Source organism: Panthera onca, chromosome A2 (genome assembly GCF_046562875.1).
Source record: "Panthera onca isolate mPanOnc1 chromosome A2, mPanOnc1 haplotype 2, whole genome shotgun sequence".
NCBI classification, from domain to species: Eukaryota; Metazoa; Chordata; class Mammalia; order Carnivora; family Felidae; genus Panthera; species Panthera onca.
The window spans coordinates 135142945-135170008 of record NC_138340.1 but is presented as its reverse complement, the minus strand read 5'-3'; the positions used below and the strand labels follow the sequence as shown (position 1 = coordinate 135170008).

The 27064-nt window shown below is 36.7% G+C and overlaps 1 protein-coding gene across 10 annotated transcripts in view; it reads right to left on the bottom strand.

Annotated features, from left to right (window-relative positions):
- ST7 (suppression of tumorigenicity 7) overlaps positions 1-27064 on the bottom strand; it is a 268935-nt gene that overhangs the window by 75656 nt on the left and 166215 nt on the right. For 8 of the 10 annotated variants that reach the window (XM_078440197.2, XM_078440188.2, XM_078440189.2 and 5 more), the window contains 6 exons: positions 23079-23133; positions 22327-22442; positions 20529-20604; positions 18299-18367; positions 16244-16398; positions 13748-13845 (listed from right to left, as the gene is read on the bottom strand). In XM_078440197.2, coding sequence (XP_078296323.1) covers positions 13748-13845; positions 16244-16398; positions 18299-18367; positions 20529-20604; positions 22327-22442; positions 23079-23133 — 569 coding nt within the window. The remainder of the gene's footprint in view (positions 1-13747; positions 13846-16243; positions 16399-18298; positions 18368-20528; positions 20605-22326; positions 22443-23078; positions 23134-27064) is intronic. The other 2 variants (XM_078440192.2, XM_078440193.2) reach the window with 1 other exon arrangement.

The window sequence follows — 27064 nt, the reverse complement described above, 5'->3', positions numbered from 1 at the left end:
TAATCAAGAAAACAAGAGTCAAAAGGAAGGACCCCCTTCCATTCTTCGGCCCTATCTCTCTACTACAATCCCCATCTGCATCCAGATCTATCTGTGTATCCCTGCCAGCCATGCATGGAATCCCTTCCCTCCTGTTCTCCGGAATTCATCACTGCACACTCCTCAGAACTTCATTCTATCAATGATGCCCTCTCTTTTTATAGATGTTCAATTTCTCCCTTTCTTCTCAGTATTTTCCATCAACATATGAATGTGCTCTGGTCTTCTACTGCTTACATGTTCCATTCTAGGTACAATCTCCTCTTTCTTTTCCTTTTATTTATAAGCTTATTGACAGGGTCATCTCAAGTAGAACATTACCTCACAACGAGGAGACAACGTAATGCAATCTATTATAAACCTTTATATCCCACTGATCTTGCTGTAGCCAAATTACCAACCACCTTTTAAAAGTAAAACATAACAAATATTTTCTCCATGATAAATATTTATTGAATATGTAATGTGTGACAAGCACTGTGCTAAGAATTGTTCTGATCTCATATTCATTTTCCTTTCTTTCTATAGTTTTCGTAATACAATATTCTCCTAGATTTTCTATCTACTTCACTCATCACTTCTTTTCAAGTCTCCTTTGATCAACCTATTCTGCATTTCCCTTCAATTTTTTGTTTGTTTGTTTTCCTTTAAACTTTATTCACTCTTCCCTGGATGACCTCATCCTCATTTACCATTTTAATCACCTTCCATGCTGATCATTCCCAGAACATCCTCCAGTCAAAGTTTCTCTCTGGTGCTCAAGGCCTGTATATCTTACCACCTACTAGATATTCCCATTTCGATGACCCACAGGCACTGTAAAAGTAGCATATCTAAATTCTTCCTGTCCTCCCCACCTCTTTCCCAAACCAGGTACTTATATTATAATCTCAATCCCCATAATGGCGCCATTGTCTCCCCAGTTTCCTAAGCTAGAAGTTCAGAAGTCATCCATGATTTCTCTTGCATGTTCTCTCCCTCACACAACAACCAATGCCCTGAAAGTAAAAACAAAAACAAGAGAAATTTATCCAATAAATCTCCAATTTCTTTCAACTCTACCTCTTTAATCTCTCAAATTGGACCTATAATCCACTGAGGTTGTTCTACCAAGACTCATTAAATTAAAATCAGAGCATTTGGATGTGTGTGTGTCTCTGTTACTGAAGAGAAGGCAAGACTGAAAAAAGAAATCATACCACACAGGATAGCGTTTCTATCTTTGCGAAAGGGACATATATTCAGATGCAGCAGCATAAATTGAACTCTCACTCTTTAGAAAAAGGCCTAAATAAATTTCCGTTTTTGAAATCAGAGCATATTTATTAATACATCAACTCCAAGGCTACTCAAAAAGCCTTTCTGCATCCCACATCACTGTAGTAAAAGAACTCAGGCAAAGAACTTAACCAATTGAGATGAAAAACTAAACAAATATGTCTACCTCCTCTTCCTCCCACAAACCTATTAAAATGACAGGAAAGTGGCACAAAAGGAGACAAATCTATACTTGGATGAAAACAGCAAGGGGGACAGGAGGAATGGCTGGCAGAGCCACCAAACAAGCAATTTTAACAAATTTCTCTAAGACAAACTACAAACAGGACTTGATTCAACCACAGGAGAGAAAGCTAAGGAAGCTGCAGCTCTTCTTCAGAGAGGCTCCCAATTTATAGAGAAGGCAGGGACAGAGAGCAAGAGTGGGTTCCCAGGCAGTAACCGTACATAACTAAACACTTGACCACAGAACAGCTGGGCTGAACAACTCTTCTCACACCTAAGAGTTGAATAGAGATGAAATGCCTGCCTACTCTATAATTAAACATTTGCTAAAGGAACTTAAGGTTTATTCAGGATGGAAAAGAGCTTCTAAGGTAGGAGTTGTAAATTCTCAGTCCTCGTACTTTTGCATTTGGTGGGATGTGCTGTGGGAAGTACTCCTATCTATTCCCACCCAGCCATCTAGTCATCCATCCATTCATTCAACAAAATCAACTGAGAAGCTATCATGTACCAGAGAACAAAATGAAGTTCCTGCCCTTGTGGAGTTTACTTTCCAGTGGAGGTAGGCAATGTAGACAATAAACAAGTAAACAAGTAAATGAGACTTCAAAAGTGAAAGGGCAATAAAACAATAAGACAGTAATATGATTGAGAATGACAATGTGTGTAACATAACAGTATGAAAATGTGTGTGTGTGTGTGTGTGTGTGTGTGTGAGAGAGAGAGAGAGAGAGAGAGAGAGAGAGAGAGAGAGAGACAGGCAGTATGCACAGTGCTCCTACAGCTGGGTATCCCTGAAAGCTCCCCTAAGGTGACATTCTAGCTGAGCCTAAATGACCAGAAGGAGCCAGCCGAGTAGGGATCTGGAGCAGAGTATTCCAGGCAAAGAGAAGGGTCTGTACAAAGTCCCTGAGGAAGGAACAAGCAAACTTGGCATACTCAAAAAGAATCCAATGTGGCTACGGCCTAGTGAGTAAGGAAAAACAGTAGCATAAGCTGAGTTTGGAAGAGTAAGCAGGGAGCAGATCATATAGGACTTTACAAGCTTTGTAAAGAGTTTGCATTTTATTTTAAATGCAACAGTAAATCACCGAAGGCTTTTATGCAAGCAACAACTTCTGATCTGAGTTTTACAATACATCTCACTATGTTCTGCAGAAGGGACTCTACCAGGGCAAGAGCAGAAGCTTGGAGATCAACTGCATAGTTTGGATGAAAGACAATGGTGACCTGAGTGAGGATCACAGCAGTGCAACTGTACCACTGTGTGCACATTTTGGCAGAAAAGCCTACAAGACCTGTACACATTAACTGAATGTGAAAGGTGACACAAAGTGAGGAGTCTAGGGTATCTGGGAACTCTTTCTTACTCTACCTAAGCAGTAAAAATTTCACTGGTGGGAGAGTATAGCAGGGTGCCCTACTAGAGACTAAGCTCATATTTAAAGGGCTCAATGAGACTCAGGTCTCAGAAAGTGCTGTTGTGCATCAATGGACTCTTGAGTCACAAAAGTAGTGTCTCCTGGCCCATGTTGAGGGAGAAAGCCATCAGGGTATATGCTCTTAATAAGTAGGACAGACAACTGTCCAGGAAGGAGATATATTTAATATTTTTTTAATCGATTATTAAAAAGGGAAACCCAGGAAGCCTCTCTGATCATCACACACACTGCTGGCTTTGTTGCCTCTATGGTTTCTGTTCCTGCTATCCCAGATCAGCCAATATTGTCTGTTTCCAGTGATTATCTCTCTGTTCACTCTAGAATTCAACAGCTTCACAGGCTCCTGGTCCAACCAAACCAAAGGAGACTCAGATATCAGTGCTTCCTGTACATCTCACAGAACAAAGAGCTGCATACGAATTTCCTTGGTTGCTATGTGAGTCTACAGAGGGGACAGTCATAGGCTCAGTTAAGTGTATCACTGGGAAGAAAATAATAGATATTGGTAAGCTTAATAACTAATCAAGAAACATAAATATAAGTATGGATCTTAGTTAGTAGAGACCACAAAAAGAAAGAAATAAAATTTTTAAATGGTTAGCCAGCAGATCAGTTCAGTGGAAGAAAGGAAGAAAGTATGACAGATAAAAAACATGAAAAACAGCAAAAATGACTCTAAACAAAATAATGACAATGAACTCAAATAGGAAAAATATACCAACCAAAAGTACAAAACTCTACAACTGATAAAGACAATATGTGGCAAAAATTTTATAGATCCCATTGGCCTATCAAAAAGTCACAGAAAATTTAATTATAAAATTTGGAACTAAATATATCAAGCAAATATGAATCCATATAAGCTAGAGCATTCCATTTTAATACAAGTTAAGAGAAAATCTGGGCAGGAGAAAAAAAAGATACAAAGGAAGGGCACTATATACTTTTAATGATGTATCAGTAAGACAGAATAATCAACAACATAAATGCATCTAACAACAGTCTCAAAATATATAGAGCAACAATTAACTAAGCATGGGGAGAAAAAGCAAATAAATTTTAAAAGCTGGTGAATATTCTATCATATTCCTCTCTGAAACTCATAGAGCAAGCAGAAAAAATAAGCTAAGATACATAAGATTTGAATAACATGGTTAATAAGATCAAATTAGTAAACACATAGACTTTTATAAACAATGGAGAACATATTCCCTTCAAACACAGATATAACAATTATAAAAATGGACTATGTACTAGGCCTTAAAGCAAACATCCATAAATTCTCCCCAAATCAGTATCATATGATCTATGTTCTCTAAGCATAACATAAAAAAATTATAAATCAATGACAAGGACTAAAAACATACAATATGGGATAAGATGAAATAATAAGGGAATTCAGGAATACTTAGAATTAATGGAGTTAAGTGTTCAACTTTAGAAAATTTGTAAAAAGGCAATGAACACAGAGATGAAGGAGGGAAGAAAAAGAAAAGAAACAAAATAATACAAATATGGGCAGAAAAAACTGGAATAAAGATAAAAAAAAGTTGAGAGGCACCTGGGTGGCTCCATTGGTTAAGCACGCAACTCTTACTTTTGGCTCCGGTCATGATTTCACAGTTCATGGGTTCAAGCCCTGTGTCAGGCTCTGTGCTGACAGTGAGGAGTCTGCTTGGGATTCTCTGTCCCCACCTCTCTCTGCCCCTCCCCCACACATGCTGTCTCTGTCTCTCTCAAAATAAATAAACTTTAAAAATATATATTTAAAAAAACATTAAAAAGTTGAGAAAATAAATAAAACCAAATCCTAGTTCTTTGAAAAGATTAATAAAATTGAAACATCTCTGTCAAAACTAATCAGGGAAAATAAAAGTAAAAAGAAGCAAATGAACAGAATACAAAATGAGGAGGGAGAAAAAATGACATAGTATTCTCTTTAATTATGAAATAACATTATGACTAGTTATGTTCAATAAATTTGAAATATATAACATATATACAGTGTTTAAAACAGCCTAATATTGAGATATAAGGGCAGAGTCATGTATTACGGATGAGAATTTAAACAGTCACAGTCAGCCATTCTGGAGAATGCACTAGCAGGGCATACTGAAATCAAACGTGCAGATGCTGTAACATCCAGCAATCCCACTCCCGGGTAAAAGCTTCCCACGTGTTTATATGGATGTTCATGCAGCACTGCTGGGATAATGGAAGGTTGGAGGTAACCTAGAAGTCCTGCACTAGGGGAAAAGTTTAGTAAAATGAGTAAGAACATAATATAGAATATGATGCAGCAATTAGAAACTACAAACTATATACTAGAGGTACATAGAACAAAAACGGATAGACCTGAAAAATAGTATTAAGTGAAAATGATAAGAAATAGACATGTAAATTAAACATGCACATGCCACTATATTGCATATTTTACAAGACTGTTATGGTCCTGGTTTCTCTGTAAACAATTAAGTTTTACCTTTGCTGGCATTTTTAAATGAGTGGTATTATAATGGGAGTTCCTCGCCAACTATAATTTAGAAGAGATTCCATCAAACACAGATGACCCATTACTTATTGTCTTTTTAATGGTTTCCTCACTTCAGCAAAGCAAAAATTTGCTATGGTCCACAACAAGATCAAGAAGCCATTATTTAAGATGAAAATGAGTATGTGCTCTCTGAAACGTGACATGTTCAAAACTAACCTTCCTAACCTTCCCTGCTACCAAAAAAAAAAAAAAAAAAAAAAAAAAAAAAGTTCTATATGAAGACTTCCACATCTTAACTGATAAAAACTCTTTTTCTTCTAAGACAAAATCCTTAGAACCATCCTTGAATTTTCTCACGATGCATATTAGTTGATTAGCAAATACTGCTGGTCCTACATTCAAAATATATCTAAAATCTGATCACTTCTCACCACCTACTCTGCTACTGCTCTGTCTCTCACCAGGATGAAATACAAGAGCCTTGTGATTAACTTCCCTGCTTCTCCTTGCCACACAGCAGCCTGTAAAAAATTAAAAATGGCCATGTCATTCCTCTGCTCAAAACCTTGCAAAGCTTCCCATTTCAGCCAGGGTAAAAGCTGAAATCTTTACTACACTCCACAAACCCTATGTGGCCTGTAATCCTCCCCCCTCCCTACTCTACTCCATCCACACAGGACTCTTTTGCATACTCCTGCCTCACAGCCCTTGAGCATATATCACATGACTAAATTCTGCACCTCCTTCAGTCTTTGGTAAAACAACATCTTTTTAAATAGGATGATCAACATGTGCTTTCAGGTCTGTTTGGACCAGAAGGACAAGAAAGATCTATAAATCAGTTCTCTAGGGAGGTGCCAGATAGATAGAGAACACTCCAGATTCTTTACGGACTGCCATCCTATCACAAGAATAAGTTAAAGACTGAGTTACCAAGCTTTTATAAGTCAGAAGATTGGCTTAAACTTTTCCATGATTTTACGGTTTGCACAGTGTACTCATATAATGCTTGATCATGGGGCAAGAAGCCTGAGAACTTATAAAATCAAGGCTGTCAGATGTTTGTGACAAAAAAAAATAACATTAAAAATAAAACTGAGTTCTGATGTTATTTCAAAACTGATTCTCTGGATAAAAGTTAACTAAAGGCAACCAAAAAGTGGAATAGAAAATACCAGAATGATCTTTTTGTGCTTCAACTTCTTTAAATCTTCATCTAAACAGGAGGCTGTCTTACTGTTGTTCTAAAACTCCAGTTCAACAAGTATTTGAGTTGCCAAAATATGCAGGGATCATAATAAATAAATAAATAAATAAATAAATAAATAAATAGGATGATCAGGTGTGTAAAATGACAAAGACTGATTATGGGATTAAAACTGTGACTTCTGTGGCCTTCCCACTCTCTTTCCCTTAGCTTTCCTAATCCTCCTTATCCTGCTCTACTTTGTTTTCCACTAGTATCTATCATATTACAAAAATACATACTTACTGTGTTTATTATTTTTTCATCTCTTCTTTCTAGAATGTAACTGTATAAGGTCAGGGATGTTTGTTTTTTCACTGATTACACCTGGCATGAAATGGAGGTTCAATACACTTTCACTGAATGAATGAATGGGGTGAATGACTAATTGGTTTAGTGTAATCTGGGCATATAGCAAGACTAAAATCAAGGCTGTAGGGTAAAAAAAGAGAGAGAGAAGATGTGGAACCAGATAAATAGTGGGTATGAATGGAGCCACTGAATAAAACCAGGATCGAGTCCTGGGAAGGTGAAATGCAGAAGAGCAGGAATCCAAGAGAAGAACTCATTGTAGACATAGTTAAGAAGCAGAAGCAGAAGGTCAATACCTGGGAAAGTAGGTCAAGGAGTTTGGAAGAGGGAAGCTAAATCAATCTCCCAGATGACAGGCACTGACATGTCTAGAACTGCTCACAGGCCAGCCATATATATTGAAGGCTTTACTCAGCCGTAGATATTACTCACCACCCTGAAAAATGTGGGCCCAGCATATGAAAAATTCTGATAGTGACACTTATCTTCATGTATTTATTATGCCCAAGTAAGACTTTCATGTAAATGATAATAGCTAATAGTAAATTAAAAACACCACTTCTAGGCAAGTTCTCATCCTCCTTAGGGACTATTTACCAGCTGCTCTTTGTATAGTGAATACACAGTACAATGCTGATTAAACCATGGTTCATCCTTACTGACACAAAAAGAGAAATCAGTAATTAATAAATCTATTATTTGCTCTTATTAAACACCTTCCCTTTCTATGTAAATCACTAATTGCCAATAATTTACTAAATAAGTTAACTTAAACAACATTTCAGGCAAATCCAAAAAAAAAAAATCATGATAAAAAGCAAGGGTTCATGTAAAGTCTAATTCTGAAGAACAGTGAGTTACTATTTACGGCATTTGCTTCCAAGATTCACTTTTTCTTTATTTCTAAGTATAGCAAAGACAGAATCTAGAAATAGGCCAACAATTACCATAGGAACACTTCCTAGAAATGAACACGTTTCACTGTAGACTTTGTCTTTAGCTCAATGATACATCTAGTTATCTTAAGAGCTTGAAAGCAACTATGCTCCAGTGATACTTGGTTACCTGAAGGTATTAAAATACTCCTCTTCCCATGCCCCAAGTCTGCATAATGTTACTGTACTTCTTCTAACAATCAACTGAACATCTTCTAAATTTATTCATCAACCAAGTTATCCATAATAATCCATGATGATTTTAAGGGAAAAAAAAGAGGGATATTGATAAAAGGTAAATAATGTAACTTGTGGAATAGAAAGGCAAAAGAAAGGAACAAAACTAGAGAATTTAAGAATGAGAAAAAAAGATAAAAGGGAATAGAAATGAACTCCCAAAATATTCACTTAAAGTTTTCCTCCTAGATTTTTTTTTTTACCAATGCAATAAAAACAGATTTTCTGTTGCAGAACATTCCCTAAAATGAAATTTTAAAACAGCTTGGGAACAGCATACTAGATCTCTTTTACAGATCATTGACTTAATGAAGATTTTTCTTCATGAGCATAAGTGGGCAAAAATGCAAATCAACAGTCCTTAATGCTCCAAAGGCTTTGATTAGTCCCAGAGGTGTGTATTTTCTAAAGCATGCTTTCAAAGAAGAGCTACTCTTCACAAATCATCTAAAGGGCATCCTCTTACTATTAATGCTGTTAAATTAATTCTCAAAGGTCAATTGCTCACACCGTGGGATACCTCTAATGACCTAAAAGGGATGAACAACTACAATAATTTTCTAAATAGAACTCATTTTAATCTACATTAATTTAAAAACAAATGTTACCACTTCCCCAGGAAATAAACAAGCCACAGCTTTGTTTAAAGCTCAAATTTTAGGTGGGTAGATTTTTTTCTTTGATATCCACATTTCCCAGTATGTACCCCATTTTTAGGGAGAATAAAAGTATACACAGAGTACTGTACCCATATTTTGCTTTTACGGATGACTGGGTATTGTGGATTGAACAATGTCCTCCAAAAAGAAATTCTGAAGTTCTAACCCCTGACTCCTGTGAATGTTTTGGAAATCGGGTCTTTGTGGATGTAATCAAGTTAAGATGAGGTCATAAATCCAGTTCTAAATCCAACATGATTGGTGTCCTTTACAAAAAGATGGAAATTTGACTGCAAAGACATACACAGGGAGAAAGAATGTTACGTGAAGGCAGAGGCAGAGATTGGAGTGATGGCCAGCAAGAAAGAACTCTTTCCTAGAGCCTTCAGAGGGAGTATGGCCCTACCCACACCTGGATTTCAGACTTCTGGTCTCCACAACTGTAACAGAATACATTTCTGTTGTTTAAGCCACTTAGCTTGTGATACTTTCTTACAGACTGTGACATTTTAGAACTAAGAAAGCATGGTCTCCTAAAATCAAGTAAATAAAATGTTTCAAGGAAGTTGTGATGACCTGTGTCAAGAGAAAGACCAGGATATTGAAAGAGGTAGTGTTCAGAAAGAAAGAGTGAAACTAGAATGAAGGAGAATGATGTGAAGGTCTGCAGAAAACTACAAAAAAGAGGGGAAACAGGTGATAAAGTCTGCGAGCATATGGTCAACTTTCAAAGGAGCTGTAGGTTTTAGGGCAGAGAGGCAGACAGTGATCTGGAAGCATGCACAAGGACCAAGGAAGACCACTGCCCCACATCAGGACTTCACATTCTCCTCTCTTTCTCATCACTCCAACCAAGACCCCACCAAAACCTTCAAGTTCATTTAGTTTTCATGTCCCAGGGTATCTCTTCAGGGAATCCCATATAAGACAAACAACCTCCCAAATCAGCTTGGTCCAAGGAACTGATCAACTCTGGGGATGCCACAGAGCACTGTGCTCACAGTAGTGGAAGCTCAGACTACTAACAAGACCGAATAAATATTCAATGTCTACCCCAAAACAGATCTACTCTCTTTAGGATTCTTCAGGCCAATGGTTCTTAGTGAGGAATGATTTTGTCCCCCAGGAAATATCTAGAAACATTTTTGGTTGTCACACTGGGGAGCAACAAAGGGACAGGTTGCTACTGGTATCTGTGGGTAGAGGGCAGGGATGCTATTAAGTATCCTACAAAGCATAGGCCACCCACTACAAAGACTTACATGGCCCAAAATGTCAACTGTACTGAGACTGAGAGACTCGAGTCTAGACCAAATGACCTGGGGCAAGAGGAGCTCTTGGGTTCTTTCATATGGGCAAGGAATCCCATCCATACCAGTTTATCTACAACAGTTCTGACAGGGTATGGCTACAGGGCCAAACCAAACAGTTAGCCTTATGACTTCTATTCCAAATCTACTCAAATAGGGCCAGGAAAAGCTAGGAAAAAAAAAAATCCTTGAGGTTAACTAAATGGTAAAAGTTAAAAAGAAAAAACTGTGGACTATATCAGATGTTAGAGAAGCAATTTTAAAATGAGAACAAGCAAAAAGGCTTTTCTTTAAATTTAAGAAAGCAGAAAATGTAACCCTTTTCATTTTGGATAAATAATACCATATAGTAAAATTCAAAAGTCAGCATGCTTTCTTAGTTCTACCCACTGCAAAGCATTCCTTCAATAAGATGTTTCCATATTCTTGACTATAAAAGGAAGCTAATTAAAGTGAGTTTTTTGAGACTATATCCTAGGAATTCAAAATAATTGATGTGTTGCTTTTTAAATGAGAAGCCAAGAATCTTCACATTAAGGAGCTTACGTGTTCGTACCTCATCGATATTTCACTTATAGTATCAGTATTTTACTAGATCCATAATCATCCACAGTTGTCCTTCCCGGAATTCCCATTCTTTTTTTAGGCTATCTCATCAATTAACAGTTTTTCCTTCCTTTAAGGGGTTTCCAGAGAATTGTTTTGAAGTGTCTACTTTCTACATGGAAAGCATTCTGACTCTACCATTTCTATTTCCATTTTAAAATCTGCTCTAAGAAAGTTTCAACCAACATATATGGGGTAGGAATGCTGTGTATTCGTAAGAAATTAGATCCTCCTGCCTCAGTGTTTTATCAGCAGGCTGCCTAGAATCCAGTGTGCTGTTTTATCAGAGGAACTTTTGCAGCAAGATGGTTTATGTGCATGTTGTTAAAGGAGTAAACCCTTCAGTGAGGTTCCCATTTATATATGACCCTGACCTGAGAGGAGTCAGGTCTGACCATCAACTGTTCCCACAAGGCTGAGGCCAGCTGCAGCTTTAACAAACACAGGGGTCCTCAACCTCCATCCTCCATTTGGGTGCCAGGAGTTTGTGAAGGAAAGAGCACTATGAATATTTCTCTTCAAAACACATCTCCACAATGTCTGACAGTGTCCCTCACAGGACTGTTACAAGAGTAGGGCCCATATCTACTAGAGGCTCTATATACACAGTCAAAAGGTAACCGTATTGGTATTCCAATAATAAAACAGAATTCTTTAAGGAAAGTAACCCAAGAAACACATGTATACATTCAGATACACACACATATATATCTGCGTGTGTGTGTGTGTGTGTGTGTGTGTGTGTGTGTGTACATATGTAATAGGAAAGATTGCTTGACTTACTAACTGATTCATTTAAGAAAAAAAAAAAAACATCAGAAATGTCTCAAAATGTCCATCAGGGGAATGGTCAAGCAAATTATATCATACTTGCATAATAGAGAAAAAATGGGGGAAAAAATGTGACCGTGTCTACCATATGCCAGGTGTTTTTATATTATCTTATTTCATTCTCCCCAGTGCTCCATCAATTACCCTTTTAGGTAAGAATCACTAACCACAATTTACAGAAGACAAATGAAAAGCCCATAAAGAAAGTTGCCCTGGGTCACAGAGCTAGTGAAGAGCAAAGCTGACATTCACATCTAGGTTTTCTTACTCTCTGCCCAGCATTCATTCCACTGCATTCCAGATTTTCCCCCAAGATCTACATTTGGACTAAGTCAATAAATGGAATTGTAAATATGAAATAAAGTTAAGCAAAAGTCAAACCATAGCATGAATGTATTGGTTTCAATCATACGAAACTGTATACACATATACTAAAACTGATGATAATCAGAATGAAACTGACAGAAAAAAATGGAATTGAAATTACCCCCCGTTTGTTTTTCCTATGAAGTTGCTAAGCACATAATAAAGAAAATCACCCAAATCTGCTCCTCCATACATGCCTGTTCTGGCCCACCTAAGGTTAAGAAAAGGCAATAAATTTAAAACACCTTGTTAAAGGCTGAATGTGGCTGGGCCAGTTTAAGATAAATATCCCATCCTTCATAAAATTCTCAGCTCTTTCAGAGACAAAGGGACTGGCAGAGTTTCTTCACTGTATCAAAAGATGGAATTTCTGCAAGTTAAAAAGCTTAGAGAGCAAGTTCATGTCTCTACAGAACTTTCCTTTTGTAAAAATTAGCACTTACACTGTATGACAAACATTCTTTAAATTCTCCCCTCAACCAAAAGAATTTAATCCTGGGACATCCCCTTTACAGTGGCTTTGCCCACAGAGCATCTATCACCTTGAGTCAAATAGAATTATCTTGGAATCCCCCTCCTCTTGTCCTCTCCTCAGATCTGGGAGCTATACCACTGTTTAATTGAGTAGCCGGACCCAAACACGGATCTCACCTTTACATTAGGCTGTAACTTGCAGAAATAATTAGGGGTGGGCCTGGATGGAGTGCAGGCCCTGAATAACAGAGTAACTGGGAATTTGTATGAATAACTGCCCTTCCAAAGATAAACTGAGAAGTGGCTCACTAGAGGTTTACACAGTCCTGTTCCCAAACCCGAAAGCTGAGAACCAGGCAAGATGTCACTTTAATCTTGCCCCTTGGTTCTTTCATTTTTATAATGGGCAGTTACCTATGTCTCTTGATTCAGGAAAACAGTACATGCATGAAGTGTTGGCAAAGGTTTTCTGAAATTGTTTTAAAAAAAAAATGGTTTATAAATACAATTCACATTGGTGTCAGCTTCTTTATGAAAAAGTATTTCTTAATTAAAAAAAAATATGGAAGTAAAAGTTCCTCTACTGATTTCCCTTAAAACTACTGTTTTGATTTAAAGTTACATATTAATAGTCTCTCTTGGTTCTCTCTTGTTTTAAAACTCTCACCTACTTCCTCTTTTGTTATGTTGACTACTAGTGATAAAATATCCTGATGCAAGAATCTAGGAGAATGCTTGAAATGACTACAATCAGATTAGATCATAATATTATTAAATTCGAGGGTAGCAATTAATTAGACCCATAGTTTTTCAAATCTTCCTGACTGTCCACACACACAAAAAAAGTCAGTTAGCTAAACTAACTGATCTCATTCTTGGTTTCTGGCTACAGCTCCACAGGTTTAATAATAAGCTCACCTACTGAAATTTCCTTAAGATGACAGTCACTCTACTGAAAGCTTTGCATGTTTTATCTCACTTAATCTTCACAATAATCCTTAGTAGTAATTTTTTTTTGTTATTAGTATTGTTAAAGTTCTTGTTATCTATCCCCATTTCACAGATGAGGAAACAGGCACACAGCAGTAGACTCACTGGCCCAAGATCATTCACCTAATACACTGGGAGCCAGAGCCAACTCCCAGACTGGCTGGCTCCAGCAACCATGGGACCACCGCGCCATCACTGCTGCTCTCTGCAGCCATGCAGGTGGCTCCTCTGGCCATTCAGGTGGCTCCTCCTTCTTTAAGTCAGGTACATTGCTACTGTTCCCAAACACAAATTTAAACTCACATCTCTCATCATTTTCACTGCTTCCCTGGTCCTCCCGAGTCTTCTGGCACACATTGCTAGCCTTCTTTTGATGTAGACCAAGACGTTGGTATCTCGTCCTGAAAAAGGAAATATGAAACACCAAAATTTAAAAATACAAAAGCTTTCAGCTGAGCAGCAAGAAAAAAATACAGAGGCTCCTTTGCCATACCCTTAAAGGAAAACCTCAGAGAGAACAGAGTGCTCCTTTGGCTTTTTCTTAACTGCCAGGAGCACTGACGAGTTTGCTAATAGTAAAATGCATACAGTGTAGTCAAAGCACTTAGACTTCCAAAGGTCAAATCATGTGACTGATTACCTAATCCATACTTTTGAGTTAGGATGTTCAATATTTGATAAATAAAATCATCTGCCACAAAGTGCTGGGGAAATGAGCATACCCATATTGAATGTGGTTTACAAGCAAGCATTCCATATTCTTCAGTTTGCATGCTTTTGCTGAACATGCAAAGAGGTGAATCTCAGGTTGCATCTTGATCAACTTTTTTTTTTTTCCTGCTTGACATTAAGTCTGGAGAAGCCTCATCTTGAACTTCTGTTTTATATTATTCCTTCCCTAATACTAGTGACATCATAATCATCTCCAGGTCCCCAAAGCAGTCTATTTTAGATGGCAATATAACACATTCCAGATATGACAATAGAGTATGTAACAAAATGAAAAACTACCCTAGTGTTAGAGAAAGCATTGACAAGCTAACTAGTTACAATAATAGTCACTAAAATGGCACTAAAAAGTACATTAACAACTTCTCATCTTAATCTTTTAATTATATGTCTTTTTGGATATGTTTCTGAACCAGTGAGAACATGCATTCATTTAATCCTCAATAAAATTACCATGTTTTAGAAAAATATGACACACCTGTTATAGATTAAGTACATGTATAATATGCAGCTATTAAAAGATGTTAAGACCAAAGTCCTAACATTTCAAGTTTTAAAACAATGAGAACAAGATGTGTGCTGAAAATTTGCCAAGTGCCTACAAATTATTTTAAAGATGTGATTATATTTTTTGGATAGATGTAGGCAACAGGTTGAAAGGATTTAATTTACAGAAAAAAAGGAATAAAGAAAATTTCTTAAGTTATATTATAGTTTATGTAATGTTATGTGTTAATTCTCATTTAGTTCAGAAAATAGACATTACTATACACGTCTTCAAAATTCATTCTTATAAATTTTTTAAAAAGCAAGATACAGATGTGATTAGAAACTTGATTAACATATATACCTACTGCTTATAAATAAATATACTTACTGAATATGAAAAAAAAACCTGTGTATTATTGTGTTGTGTGGACATATTCATGTATACACACAAAAATCAAAGATCTCGCTGTAACTTAGTTATAAAGACTAATGCACTCAGTGTCTGTGTCAAATACAAGTTTAGCACTAAAATTTAATTCTATAATCTCAAATATGAAGGCAATGCAATCCTACTCCCCAAGATGCAGGAGGGAGAAATTCCACCTTAATGAAACAACCTGAAGTCTGAATGGACAATGAAAGGATTGCTACATTTCTACTTAAACAACCAACAAACTGACAAGTCAAGTGGCTCAAGGAATTCCAGAAACAATTTTGTTGTCTTGTTTTTTTATACCATCCCCCCAAAATATCACTGACCCTCTGTTTAGTGTACTAAAGTAAACGGTCTCATTTTAAAGAGTTATCTTAAACAAAAGCAGCCACTATTTTTAATATAAGAAAGAGAAATAATTATGAACCCATGGCTTTTTCTCTCTGAAAGCCAATACCAAAGGGCTAAATACTGAGATAATCACCAATAACGGTGATACTCTTAGTTGTCCTATTTCCACCCATGCTGTAGAAGACTCCTAAGAGAAAACCTTTGATTACATTAACATGAATTTAAGTCCTGTTTCCCAACTAGAACTTAAGTTATGGGGCAGAGAAACAACTAATAAACAGAGAAATACATAAGAATTCTTGGGAGAAAGTTATCATTAAAGGTTATTACCATTTATTTCTGGAGTTAAGGATCTTAAGAGCAGGAAAGAGAATCTGAACATTAAGTGAACAGCAATAAAGCTATAATTATGTACTGTGCTCTTATGGAAAGGAAAAAAATTATTAAGAAGAAAGGCAAAGGGGCACCTGGGTGGCTCAGTCAGTTAAGCGTCCAACTTCAGCTCAGGTCATGATCTCACAATTTGTGGGTTCTGAGCCCCGCATCAGGCTCTGTGCTGACAGCTTAGAGCCAGGAGCCTGCTTCGGATTCAGTGTCTCCCTCTCTCTCTGCCCCTCTCCTGCTCATGCTCCGTCTCAAAAGTAAATTAACATTAAAAAAAAATTTTTTAAAGAAGGCAAAAATTAATATTTATTCTCATCTATGAGAATCCTGTTTTGAACTGGCCTGAAAGTTTGTTCCGATTAATCGTGTTACAGTTCTGATCTCCCATCATGTCAACCTGGAGAAAACCTTACTATGTTGGGCTTCATACTGGGATCCGTGATGCTGTAGCTGCTGAGAACGCCGGTAACAGCCATCTCCAGCCTTCAGGGCCTGCTTAAACAGCTTTTCTGCTTCAGCAATGGTTGTTGCTTCCTCTTCAGCCAAGAGAATATAAGCAGTTGCACACCTGTCCATTCAGATAATAGCCACCATCAATTACAAATCCAAAGACACTGGAATAGCTGTAGGAGTACATGCAGAAGGGCAAGGAGTTATGCCAAAAACATGCAGAGTGGCCAACTGGTTCATGCACCCCTGGTCTGTAGTTGTTGACACAAAATAATGGCACAAAAGAAATGTCTGTATTTTAGCTTGAAAGGTAGGATGTGTAGTGTTAGGATCTGGGGCTCACGTATGGACTCTGCCCCTTATTAGTATGTCACTTTGGGCAAGTTATTACTCTGCCTCCCTGATGGAGAACAACATGGAATCTATTTGTTCACACTGTTGTTGTGAAGGTTAAGTAAGGTGATGCATGTAAAGTGCTCAGTACAGTAGCCAGCATGTGGTACATAATCAATGTCAACTGACAGTGGCAATGATACTAGCTATTGTGAAATATCTCCTTCCAGCTCTCAAAGTTAGAGATCCTATATATAAGTTTACTGCTATTTACTAAACACCGATTCTCTTTAATATAAGGGTTTCTTCAGAATGAGAAATTCATTAAATCAGATAAATTACTGATTAAGACAACAGCGCTTCAACATCTCATTACAGTTAGCACTGATGTTCTGCCAGAGAACACTGCAAGAACCTACAGGTAGTGTTGTTTCTGAAGAGCTCAAAATCTGAGTCAGCCTCAGTAGTGAACAAGAGTTAAATCTCACGCCTTTAGCAATAATAGCTACCACCTGTTGCTTAGTATACATTAAGCACTGTACCAGGCACTTAACATATATCGTCTCATTTAATCCTTTCAACAACCTCTAAGCTAGGAAGCCAGAAAGGATAAGCAGTTAACTAACAAACATGGGAACTCTTGGAAATTTAAACCTTCCCAATCATGTAAGAACAACCCAACTGCCAAAGAAAGGGAATGTAATTAGGAAATGGTGACGCCAGAGCAGACCGTACAGGTCCCGATCTGCACCGATCCCTTTGTTTTCCTTCTTCTCCACTGCCCCTCTTGTGGTCATTTCCCTACTTATCAGAACCTCCATCAGACCACAGGAGAGAAAATAAACAGAAAATGAAACCAAATGTCGCTTTTACCATTCATAAACTGCAACAGCCAGCTAGGAAAAGGAGGCTGAACTTACAGCTAATGGGAGGTTTGGGGTTACTGGTTAATCTTAGCCTTGAGGAGAGGTCTTATAAATTCTTTAGCCAATCCCTTTAATTTCATGCAGGACTAATCAATGGGGCTTTAGGCAGAATGTGGTGTACGAGGGAGAAAAATGCCCAGAAAAAATGCTGTAAAAACCAATTACTATGGAGGGCAGCCGATACATAACTTGGAAAGAACAATAATGATCCTGAAACTGCCCAGTGATTCACTACAGAAAATAATGGGGATAGGCATCAGGAAGCAACACTTAAGGCTTCAGATGCTGGCATATAAATATGGGTCAAGGGTAATGAAGTGAAAACTGAGATTATAATACTGAGTGGCAGATATAGTATCAGAGGAGTTAGCTCTAAGGTTATAGTTGGTGGGCTGGGAATTCAAGATAGGTTGGGGCAAGTTGCTTGCTTTATATACATTTCAAATAGTATTCTTAGGAGAGGCAGAGTAGCACTACTAGCCAAGAAAACATGTATCTATGTGGAAAGTCATGAGTCTGGGGTAGAAACATGCTAAGAGCTTGTGAGTGAAGGAGAAAGAGCAATAGAAGTGCTAATGGTTGGGGAGTACAGAACGACTGCTCAGCTCAATGGAAGATATCGATGATGCATCCTTGTCACAACACAATACACATACAGAAGCAAGAAAGTATGGTGATGGGGGTGTCAACCATCCAGATATCTGCTAGAAGAAGTCTCGTTTGGTTAGAAGTAGGGCACCCGACAGGTTCTTGACTTACTTTGGTAACAATTTTATCTCCCAGATGGTAGAGGAAGCAATTAGGGGAACTTCAACTCTGGACCTAATTCTGACCAAGAAGAAAAAAATAGTTGGTGAAATGAAAATTGATAGGAACATTCAGAGAGAGTTACTATGTCATTTTGGAGTTCAGGGGTAATCAAAGAGGGTAAGGTGGACTTCAAAAACTTCAAAGAAAAGAGATATGATTCAATGGCATGAGACTCCGAAGGAAAAAAATGGTTTAAGAGGGTTGGGCAGCTTCCAAATGTCCACCTGTAACCGTAGTCACAAATGAACCTCTCAGGAAGAAAAGAGAGGTGACAATTAAGTAATCAATATGGCTGCACAGAGATCTCTCACAAGGTCAGATGTTTAAAGGACATGTAAAAAAAGATGGAAAGAGGGCATGTAATGAAGGACTACAAGAGAGTGGAATGAAATTATAAGAATAATGTCAGGAGAGCTAAAACTCCAAAAATTACCTGAAGCTTGCAAAGCAAAATAAAGACAAAACAAAATGCTGAAGACAACCATCTATTCCCTGTTTTAAAATTATGTTTAAAACCCTATTACCACCCCCATTTCTCTAAAACCATCGCAAAAATAAATAAGCAAAAAAGACAAACAACACAACAACCACATCAAAACAAGAAAAGTTTATAGTTAGTAGCAGCAGATAATAAAGAGAATGCAAAACTCTGACTTCTATTTTGTTCCTGGCTTCTCCATCAAGGAACATGATTGTCAGGCTGAGAAGGGGAGAAGAAATTAAACTCTCATGGGGGTAAAAAAGATGTAAGATTGCAAATAACTGATCAATTCTAAGTGAATTACTGTACTGGGATGGGTAAATCCCAGGAAGCCAACAGACCCTGTAGTCAGGCCATGGAAGTGCTCTCTGTGAATAGGTAAGGAATCACAAAGAATGGACAGGTGCTAGAAGATGAGATGACAAATGTAGTAAAAATGTTCAAAAGGGGAAGAAGGCAGACTTCCCAAACTACAGAACAGTGATTTGGAAAGATATTCTAATGGATTATTAAAGGGATGGTCTCCAAGCATTTTTAAAAGAAAGTGGTGAACACTTAAATCCACTAAGAACAACTAAATCAGGTTGTGCTATCTTAATTTACTTTAAAGGATTTACTATACATTAAAGATTCATAGCTACAACTGGTACTTTTAAGATCAAAATGCAGAAACGTGAGCTGAATCACAGTGTTAACTGGGTGGCCTAGTGAATTGGTTGACTGATACCAAAGGATGATGACTCATGAAGACATGAACCTGAAGGACAGTTTCTATATGCCATGTCACAAGGTTCCACCCCTGAGCCTGACATTTCTATCAGAAACATGGATGACACACAGAAGGCAGGCATATCAAATTTGTAGATGACAAGAAACTGGAAAATAAATATGTTGTATGGCAGAATCAGAAACCAAACAGATCAACAGGTTACAATGGCAGGATTTCCAATTCTCAAGTGAATCTTTTTTCTAAGACCTCCAAAGAAGAATCTGTAACCTTCTTCAAAAAAAATCATAAAATAGTTTAACAATGACCACTTGGCAGGGAGAATGTCGAGGTGATTCAAGCACCAGATGGGTGGTTGAGCTAAATGACCTTTAAGGTCTCTGCCAACCCTGAGATTTTATGACTTCAATTTTAAGAATCTTTCTCATTTTCTAAGATCTCCAGAATATTTCCCAGCCTTCCTTGGTAACCCACAGAATGTTTAACAACACTAATGACAGCATTTCCTCTTATCTTTGCCTTGATCTTGAAATACTTCAAAAGTGTAATTTTTTCACCTTATGTTTTTGTTATCTTTTCCCCACAAGCAGAAGATCTACCTAAAAAATGTGATGGCACAGATGAGCATTCTACATCTGAAAAAATTTCCCCATGTTATAGTTATGTAAAGAACTGTTTTTATTTTATGTCCTTGCAATATCCCACAGATAGTCCTTGAAGGGCTAAATAGCCCTTGGAAGCTATTTAAGTTAGGGTCATAGCAAAGCCACTGAATTGCTCTCTAAAATGACTAAGACCACCATCACATGGATGTCCTTTGCAAAAAAATTTTTTTTACAAATTAATAACCCCTAAAACAATCCTCAAGTTCAAATGCATAATTTAATATAAGTATACCATTAATGAAAACTGAATACATTCAGCCAAGGATGAGATTTCCTTTTTAAAAGCAAGATTTGTCCCCCACTTACTCATTTATCTCTAAGGCTTCATGAGCTGCAGAAATCCTAGCTTGGGGGTTTCTCTCTCTCCAGGCTTTCTGCATTACTGTTTTACAAAAAGAGGAAAAAAGCATGTCCATCAATACACATAATTAGAAGACTCACCACAGGACAATAGTTAAATTAATAGCTTTCAGCTTGAATACAAGAGAATATTTCACTTACTAAAGAGGTGAGCCCAAATCTCCAAAATCACACAAATACACTCTAAAGTGCTATTCCATTGTCCTTCCTTCGATGAGAGCAAACCTTTCTTGTGCTCTTAATACTACAGGTCTAAATCTTATAGATTAACCCATGGTCTATAATCTTAGAGGTTTAATCTTGATTAAGATTTCTTTTTTTTTTACTGAAGTATTAGTTGACACGCAATGTTACAGTAGTTTCAAGTGGATAACAATGATTTGCCAAGTCTACACGTTATGCTATGCTCACCACACTGGTTAGGGTTCCTTAATCAAGAAAGGAAAAGACATTCTAAAAGAGATTTAATATTTCTTTTGCTCATTAATGTTATTTGTCATTAAGAAACATATTTTACACATTTTGATATGAGATTGTTACTAATCTCTTCCTTCTACTTAGGCACAACATAATTTCTATTGTTCATCTTCCCAAACACTATAGGCTCTGGGTATTAGGACTTTGTAAAACCATATGAAGAATTATGAGTTGGATCAGAAAAAAAAGTGGTTTGGTCTTTTGCTTAATATGTGTATCTGTTCCCAAAGTTTGCTGCAAACACGGTTTCTAGATACCAGAGCAGTTTGTGTAAATACTGTGCAAAGCTCAATGCCTGGTATATTTATTGGGCTATGATATTCTACCATGATAAACAGTACCTTTTTAAAAAGAACAACAATCTCCATACTTGTTTTATCAATATGTATCTTTGAAGTTAGCTTTTCAGGTGCATGTACATATTCCTCTTTTTAAAGATTTTTTTTTCACCTATTTAAGTTTGGCAATATAAAAAATGTCAGTAGGATTATTTAGATCTCAAACCAAGTGAAATGCATACCAAACAAAGCCCTTTCCAGGTTGATAAACAAATATGGATTCCAAAAGCTAAGGCCATGCCCTCATTCACTGCTAGTGAACCTATAAATAGGCATACAAATCACTACAATATATTCATTTATCATTTGGATTCACTAAATCTCAATTTCTAACTACAATATCATCGAAGAGACATGACCCTTCATTCTACCTCAATCAAGGATTTAATTAGCTTCATATAAGATTTATGGGCATTGAAGAGAACATTTAGGGATGAGCACTGGGCATTGTATGGAAACCAATCTGACAATAAATTATATTTAATATTTAAAAAATAAAAAAAGAAATATGTAAATCCAATGTTACTATATATTTTTTAAATAGTATTTTATTTTATTTTTTTTTCAATATATGAAATTTATTGTCAAATTGGTTTCCATGCAACACCCAGTGCTCATCCCAAAAGGTGCCCTCCTCAATACCCATCACCCACCCTCCCCTCCCTCCCACCCCCCATCAACCCTCAGTTTGTTCTCAGTTTTAAATAGTATTTTAAATCATAACAAGAAGACTCATTTCTACATTGATACTTCATCATGATAAATCCTTTAATTAAGTACCAGAATTCTGGGTTCTGCCAGCCAATCTCCAATTTAATAATTTATTCACTGGGGGGGGGGGCTGTAGAGCAGATATTCTAAAAGCAATAACCTTAGTACTTAAATCAAAAGCCCTCCCACTCAGCAACTATCTAAAGGAGTGTCCATACTTGCATCTGCAGGACGCAGGTGGTCTGAGTCACAAGTAAAGAACGTCTGGTGGTCCTGGGCAGAGAGATTCATGTCATAGTAAGTCAGAGGCTCTCGTCCTGTCACCCAAGTGTACCTGGTAAAGGGGAAATAGATGGTCAGACACTTGGAAAGCAAGACCTACAAAATATTAAGCTGCATAGGAAACTGAACTATAAAACATTAACTGGGTACAAAACAGTTTTGCCAATGAATGAAAAAAAGTTTTTTTAATCATCCTGTTCTCCCTTAAGGAGGTCTATCAGCAGGAAACAAGTAAACATTTTCCCTTATATTTTTCTCTAAAAATTTTACTAGCACTAGCTAATGAAAACTTTCCCTCATTACTCTTATGAATAGGCATTTCCCAAAAGCCATGAAAATTCTGATATGCCTAATTACTTTGCAAAATTAAATTCCAACAAAATTTCTATGACATCTTTATAACCATGCTCTAGGTAAGCTTCAAAATATTTTGATTGTATAATGCATAATGAAAATAATAAGTGTAATAGAAAATTTCTAAAAACTACACATTTTTGTACATCATCCCAATTCTAATCCCCAAATAACTATAAAACAGAAAAATCAAAACATTTGAGGACTGTATCAAAAAATAGAAGCACTACACAGACTGTTACAATGACCCCTAAATGAACCAGCAAAAACATTTGCTGCTGTCTTTACTCTCTGAACTAGACCCATTTGTTTCCCAAGCTGTCAAAACACTTACCGATTATATTCAGCGCCCCTAAATAAATTTAGTGGATTTCGCCATACTTTGCATTCTGCAACAAAGAGAAATATGAAAATGTTACACAGAGTCCAGACACACTACAAGCTAATTAATTCAGCAAAACACCCTTCCTGGCCATTTGATAAGATAATTTTATTCTCCATCCTCTACATGGGAAGCAACGTGGAAAAACTCTGAGTGGTTGATCAGGAAACAAAGCTCAGGAACCAGGACTTTGGAAAAGTTCTCCCTAATCTCTCTGGGCCAAAGTTTCCTCATTTGCTAAATCAAGGTATATGCCAGCATCAGCTAGTTCATAACTTCAATAGTCATTTCACAAGGTCTACACAGATTCTATAAATTTACTTCTGAAATTATAGGTACAAGGTATATTTGTAAGCTAAACTTAAGTTCTAGAGTATAATATGGAGTTATTTAATTAGGGTCTATGTTAATACTGATTTGTGACAAAGCACCAGATTACTTTTTACACTGCCATAAAAGAGATAAGAAAATGAATAAAGTTATTATTTTAGAGAGAAATGCTATGAAAATAAATTGTTTTAAAGCAATAACACTGTTTACTTTTACAGATACATGGATTAATTACAGTAATATTATAATTCTAGCATATACTAATAGATTATACATCTTTCTTCCACAAAAACCACAGAAATTTAGAACCACAGGACTTGGTTCAATCATTAGTTTTTAAGACTGTCTTATAAGTGTGTGACTAATAAGCTATAATTCTTTTTAAACAGCCTATGATTAAGACTTTCTACTGATTCAGAATACTACATTTCTTTGAGTGAATAATGTTTTATTAGAAAATAAAATAAGTTAAGAGTACTTAAAACATCTCTGTGTGCGTAATCGGCCAAAAAACACACCCAAAGACATAGACACACAAAAGTGAGCAATTATTGCAGAAATCAAAAGAGCATTAAAGGGTGATTCATTAAGATTCTATCCTCATGCCTGTTATATGCAACATCCATCCTTCCACACCCACTCACTCATCCATCTATCCATCCATCCATCCAATGAGCATTGAGCATTCAATGGGGAAAACAAACAAGTAAACCATCTATTACAATACAGCATGAAAATGAAGAAGATAAAACACTATAGCAACACTGTGTCTAATCTCAATATATTTTTGTTAAAATAGTGAATGAAGGGTGTACATATAACAGAAAGATATGTTTTTATTTAAAGAAGATAAATTTATCTTTAAATTAGGGCTGGAGCCTGCCTAAAATTTGCACAATGTTTATAAACTATAGCCCTAAATTTTCTGACACTTAGCTTAACTCACCATTTAGGAAATGATCTTTGCTCAATTAATTCAGCATCTTTGAATTTTGTTCCTGAGAAACTGAAATTCTATAGCTGTCACTTCATATGGCACTAACTAGAAAATTATGTTTTTCTTAAATAATTACTTTTCTTACAGATGTAAAGACCCTGGGAGGGGTCACTAATGAACTCCAGATTATGGCTCAAATCACAGAATCACACCGGGGAGCCAAACAACCATGATATGATCTCTGCCCTTAAGGCTATTTTAACTTTTAGGTCCTCATCACTCCCACCCTTTCCTCAAAGGATGTCTTTCAAGATCCAAAGCGGTCCAATTAAAGCTTCATGAATATTGCAAGGTTTGTATTTAGCATATAACAAACATGTACACAGATAGTACAGAGGTTGCCCATGGTGACATTTTTTGCAATAAAACAGGAACATTCGGGGAGATGCCTCTCCCCCACTGAATGTCATCTGAAATATTAGTAAAAAGGTTACGGGCAAATAATTGTTCTCCAGTGAATACATTATTATATTGGCATAGAAGGACAAGCGTTGTTCAAATACTCATTTGAAAAATTTTAAACCAAAATACCTTCAATTAAAATTTCAACACTATTATATATTGGATACAAATGAAATTATTTCTAAATAAAAATAACTGCAAAGAGACATGGTGTATATACCTAAAGTATTTTTGAGCAAAACTAAAGATGCAATCTTCGTTTAGGAAGTGCCACAATATAACCAGCAGGGGGTGCTACAAACATTTTGAAATGTTTTCATGGATTCTATTCCAGAACTGAATTTCTTAAAGAGTCACTGTTACCATTAAGTGTCACACATACAGTCTATTGTTTCTTCAAGTATCCCTGAAACTTAGAAATGAGGATCTAAGTAACTAACAGATGTAAAATATTTCGAGAAAAAATATGTGATACAGAACTACCTAAGAAATGTCTTCATTAGTTATATCCTTCATTAGCTATGTCTCCTTCAAATTGGTGTAAAACAGGTATAATTTTTTTAAAGAAATATGCGATCTAGAGGTCAAATATGAACACATGTCAAAGTTTTCCCTGGAATTAGGTCAGAGCTATGTTAATTTCTTCTTCGCTACTCTGTTTCATAATCTTATCACTACTACAAAAACTCTCTCAGCCTAGAATCACTATAGAGCACATACCCCATAAATATCAGACTGCTTCATGGTTTCGTGATACTGACAAAAGTTGCAAATGCCAACTGTATTAGAATGTGAAGATTTAAGTCAAGAGTTAAACTCAGATCCAGAGGGTAAAGGTTTTTCCACATGAGGTCCTGTTTCTTATCTTATTCATGTCTTTGGGAAATAAATTCTTTATTTAAATCAGAATTAAAATTTTACCTCCAAAAGGAATGTTGCATTCTCCATTAATGCCAACAATTTCCTTTAGAAGACCTAGAAGTTGACAGAGACCCCATCAAGGGCTTGCTGATATTACCAGTTCAGTTAGAAATATGCCCCAGTACAATAAACATACTCCCTATGGTTCCATCTGTAGCAGTACAGAAGAGTCTCTATCCACAAATGCAGACAGAAATGTTCAGACCTCAGCATGCATGCAAGAATGCAGTTCAAGAGGAAGAGAAGCAATATATATTGGAATAGTACTTGTTTAGTTCCCAAGTCTGCACAATAGATTCCCCCCCTTTGTGATAATGGGATGGTTATGTAAGTTTTTATGTGGGAGACAAAGAACACAGAAAGTAATGCTTACTGCCATCAAGGACTTCTAAAATCAAGCTGCAATCTTTTCTTCAGTCTTCCTTCTCACAATTCCCTACTAAAACTTTCCATCTCAGTGATCGTTATTTCATGCCTTTTGTACTCAGTTACCCCTGTAGAGTGCTCACCCCATCACTCAAAAGACTGTGTGGTTTAAACATAAATAGAATGGCTATGATGCACTAGTCCCTTTGCCAGGTCCTTGGTTACAGAACAAGAGGAGCTTATGGCCTTGGGAGAAAAATAAAAAGGGCATACAGCTGAAGAAACTCTACAGAAAGAACAATGTACTGACAGAACCACAGACTTTCCCTTTGTCACAGTCCTCAAAGAAAAAGAGAACTTAATTCTCAGAAAAACCAAGAGGCTCTGAAGTCATGGGGCTTTTATTCACATGGAAGAAAATATTACTCTACATCCAACTTATTTAACTCTGAAAATCTTTATTTCCTAAAAGTTAAAAAAAAAAAAAAAAGATATAGAATCCCCACTCCCAGGGCCTTCAAATATATAAATTATTAATTCATAGCCTAGGAAGATTTATTATACTAAAAACCACCTCTTCCCAGAATCTAAAATCTAATGATGGTAATATTATTATTATTATAAACAGTAGCAACAGCAACTTCTGTCATAGCTATAAGCTTGATTTTCATTGAGCCTTTCTCTTTTTTTTTTTAATTTTTTTTTTAACATTTATTTATTTTTGAGACAGAGAGAGACAGAGCATGAACGGGAGAGGGTCAGAGAGAGGGAGACACAGAATCCGAAACAGGCTCCAGGCTCTGAGCTGTCAGCATAGAGCCCGACACGGGGCTCGAACTCACGGACCGCGAGATCATGACCTGAGCCGAAGTCGGCCCCTTAACCGACTGAGCCACCCAGGCGCCCCTCATCGAGCCTTTCT